The following is a 6,000-nucleotide window of genomic DNA, read 5'->3' as shown; positions in this document are numbered from 1 at the left end:
GAGGCAGGCAGATCACCTGAGGTCAGGAGTTCGAGACTAGCCTGGCCAACACGGTTAAACCCCATCTCTACTAAAAATACAAAATTAGCCAGGCATGGTGGCCTAGCCCATGCCTGTAATCCCAGCTTAGGAGGCTGAGGTACAAGAATTGCTTGAAACCAGGAGGCGGAGGTTGCAGCGAGCCAAGATCATGCCATTGCACACCAGCCTGGGCAACAAGAGTGAAACTGTCTCAAAAAAAAAAAAAAAAAAAAGTGATGTCTTCTGACATTTAGCTTAGCAGCCAGTGCAGGGTAGAAAAAAGAAAAGAACAGTAATACAGAGGAACATAGCAATACAGACAGAAAAACAAATGAAGGGATGAATGTAAGAAAGGTATCGGAGGAAAAAGCATAATATGATGACTGGTAAGGACCCAGGGAAACAGATTTGAAAGCCAAGGCCCAAGTTTCAAGTTTGAGTAGCTGGAGGGAAAGATAATTAGTAGGTTTTGGAAGTAGTGAAATTTACAGAAATGGTTGTTCATCAGAGTAAAAATGTACACTAGATGGCAAAGAGTAATCCTGGAGTTCAAGATGGAGGTGAAGAAGGGAGTCGCTGCCCACAAAGAGAAATGGTTGGGGCCGGGCGTGATAACGCTGAGGCGGGCAGATCACCTGAGGTCAGGAGTTCCAGACCAGCCTGGCCAATAGTGAAACCCCGTGTCTACTAAAGATACAAAAATTAGCCGGGCATGGTGGCGGACGCCTGTAATCCCAGCTACTCGGGAGGCTGAGGCAGGAGAATCGCTTGAACCCTGAAGTGCGGAAGTTGGAATGAGCCGAGATCGCGCCACTGCACTCCAGCCTGGGCGACAAAAACAAAACTCTGTCTCAAAAAAAGAAAAATAAATAAAAAATAAAGAAAGAAAAGAAAAGAAAAGAAAAGAAAAAGAAAAAAGGAAAGAAAAGAAAAAAAAGAAATGGTTGGGAGGCCTTCGGAACAGCGTCAAGGAGGGAACGTCACAGAGCTCCCAGGGCGCATCCTCTGGGAGCCGGACACACGGGGACGGACGGGACTGGTTTGCTTTATGGAGTATGAAACCAGGACGGGCTTCACTTCAAGTAAATTTTTGGGAGGCGATGCAAACGACTCAGGACTTCTGATCCTTCCCCAATCTAAAAGAAAAGTCAGTTACCATTTTTACTGAGTGCTTTCGGGGCCTTTCCATGATCTCACTGATTCCTCTCAGCCGCCCTGTGATGTGAATGCCAGCTCCATGTTACCTAAGAGGAAGCCAAGGCTCAAACCCTGCCCGAAGTCACACAGCAAGACATCACGAGCCGTGATTCCAACCCAGGTCCGTCTGACTCGAGTCTGCTCTAATGCCGTTCTGCCTGGGCTTTTCTCTCCTGTAGGCACCTGAGGCCCCGCGCCAGCGGCCGGGGTCCCGAGCTCCGGGCTGGCTGTGTCGAGACCACCCCAAGACCGTGGCCCGGCCCGGCCCTCGCCCTTCGGAGGGAAAGACCTAGTCTCGGAAGCACAGCTCTTCAACCACGGCCAACGCCGCGCCGGCGTCTGGCTCGGACCAATCCCCCCGGGAGGGTCCGCCACCCAGACCAATTAGCGCCCGATCTCAGGGCACCTCCCACCAAACCGCCTTCTGATTGGCTTGCTTTTCCCGTCGCGGCGTTGCCCCAGCAACCAGACTATTGGGACGCTGCGGCCTGGCCTCCAGGCCACTGGCTACCTAACCCCGGGGCTCTTCACCAGCCCAGCTCGTTTCCAGCACCATGTCGGTGCGGACGCTACCGCTGCTCTTCTTGAACTTGGGCGGGGAGATGCTTTACATCCTGGACCAACGGCTGCGGGCCCAGAACATCCCGGGAGACAAGGCCCGCAAAGGTGAGAAGCCCCCGGCCCGCTCCGCCAGACCCGCAGCCCGCAGCCCCGCCCTCTCATCATCGCCCTAACACCCACAGCCAGACCCGCACTCCTACACACTTCACTCTTTTTTTTTTTTTGAGACGGAGTCTAGCTCTGCCGCCCAGGCTGGAGTGCAGTGGCCGGATCTCAGCTCACTGCAAGCTCCGCCTCCCGGGTTCACGCTATTCTCTTGCCTCAGCCTCCCGAGTAGCTGGGACTACAGGCGCCCGCCACCTCGCCCGGCTAGTTTTTTGTATTTTTTAGTAGAGACGGGGTTTCACCGTGTTAGCCAGGATGGTCTTGATCTCCTGACCTCGTGATCCGCCCGTCTCGGCCTCCCAAAGTGCTGGGATTACAGGCTTGAGCCACCGCGCCCGGCCCACACTTCACTCTTATAACCAGGGACATTTCTTACATCCATTTGGAGCCCCTCAGGAGTCAAATCCCCCAAAAGCTCTTTTCACAGCAGAAGAGCTTAATACTCCCAATGGACACTAGGGTGCCTGATCTACCTAATTTCCCCATTTCTTCAAATGGGAGAGGTGATTTCCCGGTCTCTCGTCAATCAGTCCCTTCCAAATGTAGGAGTCCCAGCTGCCCACCATCTGGTATCATACCCCTTGCTAAACCAAGCGTCCTCTTTACTCCCAAGGAACAGGTTCTGATTCTTTTTTTTTTTTTTTTTTTTTTTTTTTTTGAGACAGAGTCTCGCTCTGTCGCCCAGGCTGGAGTGTGTGGCACGATCTCGGCTACTGTAACCTCTGTCTCCTGGGTTCCAGCGATTCTCGTGCCTCAGCCTCTCAAGTAGCTGGGATTACAGGCATGCACCACCACGCCCAGCTAATTTTTGTATTTTTAGTAGAGATGGGTTTCACCGTGTTTCCCAGGCAGGTCTCAAATTCCTGGACTCAAGTGATCCGCCTGCCTGGGCCTGCCGAAGTACTGAGATTACAGGCGTGAGGCACCGCGCCCGGCCCAGGTTCTGATTCTTCATTCCTTTATGGTAGTATCTTACCACATAAGCTGGAGATTGGTCTTACTCATCTCAGAAGTACTTCTAGAAATTTGGGATTCTAAAATAATATAGAAAAATGTGAAAAAATAAGAAAGTTATAACTCTCACAAGTGTTGGAGGGGAATACAATTGTGAAAATAATATGAGAGCTTTGAAAATGCAAAATCTGGCTCCTATGGACGCCACACTAATCCCCAGAAAAATGACGACTCAGAACACTCTGCCACTCTGTTCTTTTTCCTCTTTTCCTCCCTTTTCGGCAAACACTTGCTTATACCAAATTTCCTAGGATTAATTATGAAGGAAATATTGTATTTCAAAGTAGAGGAGGAAAAGTTGAAAAGGCAATTGACATGGCCGCCAGTTAAAACATTCTCTCCATTAATCTTTGTATGCTCAATTGATGTTCAACATGCATATTCAGATGCTAAGCATACATATTCAGATATTAACTATTGTGTGTATGTGACTGAGTCCAAGTCCATGCATAAAAGCTAAAAATAACTCCCTATAACATACCCCCCCCATTCATTCTGTACATTGCCACCAGTGAGTTTTCTAAAATGCGTATCTGTCCATACTTGCCCCCGCCTAAAACCCTCTGTCAACTTTCCACTGCCGTCTGGGTTAAGACCAAGTCCTTCCACAGGCCATTTCAGGGCCCTTCCTGATCTGATCTCTGTCTTCCTCTGCAGTCCTTTCTTCTACCCCTGCCTGCCTCCTGTTTCCCAATAATACCAAACGGCTCATAGATCTCCACTTAAACCATGTTTGTTCGTGTTTCTGTGCTAGTAATTCCCATCCCTACATTCTTCCCCTTCCATCTTGCATTATTCGGCTTAAGAATCATCTCCTTCAGGAAGCCCCCCCATATGCAGAAAGGGCCTGCGCATGCTCTCATAGCACCCTGTACTCCCACAGCATCCCATGCCTGCTCCTTGCTAGCTTATCACTGGCCATACTATACTGAAATGATCTGTGTGTATGTCTGTCTCCTGCTTGATTGTCTTATTCATCTTTGTACTCCAGCACCTACCGTAATTCCGAGACCAGAATAAGTGATCAATAAATGTTTGTTGAAATGATTATCTAAATTGGCAGTTTTATATAGCATTGTCATTTTTTCTGTGAGAGGGTTCTGTTTTCCTTGGTGCCTGTGTGATCGGATTTCATTCAGGTTAGTGGCACCAATGAGGTGACATGCTGGAGTCCTCAGACTGGTAGGTAGTCTGCATCTTGGAAGATAGTGTAAATTAGCAATTAGGAACATACTCTCTGGAGTCTTACAGACCTGGGTCCCAATTCCAGCTTTACCGTTTAACTCATTGCACGACCTTCGGGTGTAACCTCTATAAACCTGTTTCTCCATAAAATGGTAATAATATATATACCTTAAAGCAAAGTTGTAAGGATTGAATGAAATAATGTATTTATTATGTTTAACACAATGAATAATAGGTATCTTTCAACAGGAGGTCTGGGCAAGGCCCTCTGAATACTAGGGGACAGCTTTACCTTTAGGAGTTATAGCCTTTATTCTGGTTTTGCTAAATATGATTTTAGGGAGTTTCGGCCATCTTTAGTAATTTACATTCGCACACTCATTCATTCCACAGATTTTGACTGAGTGTCAAACACTATGTGAGATACTATATGGAGCCTGATGCAGCCCTTCTGGAATTCACTGGAGGTAGGGCTATTGATCAGTCCACTCCAGTAACTGATTCCAGTGACAACAATCAACAACAAAACAATGAAAAATGAAGCACTTACTTTGTACCAAGGGCTTCTCTTAAAAATCTTAATCCTCCCAACTATTGTAACACATACGTAATATTACTATCCCCATTTTACCGATGGAGAAACTAAGACTAATTTGCCCAGAGTTACATGGCTGGTAAGAGGAAAAGTAAAGGATTTGAGCCCAAGGCATCAGGCTCCAAAGCTCATACTGAGCCAATGTCCCCTTAACCACCACTATACTCTGCTGCCATACCTTGGGGACTATATCAGAATCTTTGTGGGGTTGGTAGGTCAGGAGGAGAGGGAGGAGTTTGAAAAATATATATCCAGTATACCCACTGATTTTATCAAAGAAATAAAGTAGTTGGCGGCTGGAGATCTGTAGAAGATAGTGAGAAAACAGGGTAGAGAGCATAGGATTCAAGGCCGGGCGCGGTGGCTCAAGCCTGTAATCCCAGCACTTTGGGAGGCCGAGATGGGTGGATCACGAGGTCAGGAGATCGAGACCATCCTGGCCAAAACGGTGAAACCCCGTCTCTACTAAAAAAATACAAAACCTAGCCGGGCGAGGTGGCGGGCGCCTGTAGTCCCAGCTACTCGGGAGGCTGAGGCAGGAGAATGGCATGAATCCAGGAGGCGGAGCTTGCAGTGAGCTGAGATCCGGCCACTGCACTCTAACCTGGGCAACAGAGCGAGACTCCGTCTCAAAAAAAAAAAAAAAAAAAAAAAACGAGAGCATAGGATTCAAAGGGCTGAGAAACACTCATGTCTTCCACCTATTCCACCATTTAAAGTTGGTGTGGCTGCAGGAGCGGGAGCCCCTATAACAGATCCCTGTACACAGGAGCCTATAAAACACTAGACTTGGTAAACTAGTCCTCTTCGAAGCTTTGAATGGAAATCATATTTCTTCTAGATGTTTTCATTATCTTATATGACTAATTGGTCTCCTGGAGGCCTTCCCTGTTCCCACAAGGCCAAGGCAGATGTTGCAGCTTCCCCTACAATGCAGCCTCTAGTTTAGCATTCAACAGAAAGGAAGTGCTCTCTCCATGGGACAACTATTGAGTGTTGCATATTGAATGTAGTCTCCTGTTTTAAGCAATGGCGAGAATAATAAAAGCTACCTTTGCCTCTTAAAAATATTGATAAATAAGACCTTATTATATTTTGCTTAAATTCCTCATTTTACAGGAGAGGAAACTGAGGCATGTGGCCACAAAGTGATTTTTCCAAGACAGGTCAATCACCGTGTAGCGCGAGCAACCAAAGGGCAGTGAGGCTCTGTTTAATTTTTCTAGTTCCAGTTTAACGACTAGCTCTGAATAGCCGTGGGC

General features: G+C 47.5%; 1 protein-coding gene across 2 annotated transcripts in view; it reads left to right on the top strand.

Annotated features, from left to right (window-relative positions):
- Positions 1-940: 940 nt before the first annotated feature.
- OSCP1 (organic solute carrier partner 1) overlaps positions 941-6,000 on the top strand; it is a 32,223-nt gene continuing 27,163 nt past the window's right edge. For both annotated transcript variants that reach the window (XM_010360433.2, XM_030913641.1), the window contains exon 1: positions 941-1,884. In XM_010360433.2, the coding sequence (XP_010358735.1) occupies positions 1,773-1,884 (112 nt within the window). In that variant the 5' untranslated portion in view covers positions 941-1,772. The remainder of the gene's footprint in view (positions 1,885-6,000) is intronic.

This window comes from Rhinopithecus roxellana, chromosome 12 (assembly GCF_007565055.1).
Source record: "Rhinopithecus roxellana isolate Shanxi Qingling chromosome 12, ASM756505v1, whole genome shotgun sequence".
Taxonomy (NCBI): domain Eukaryota; kingdom Metazoa; phylum Chordata; class Mammalia; order Primates; family Cercopithecidae; genus Rhinopithecus; species Rhinopithecus roxellana.
The sequence above is the reverse complement of the archived record's forward strand: the minus strand, read 5'-3'. Positions and strand labels throughout refer to the sequence as shown.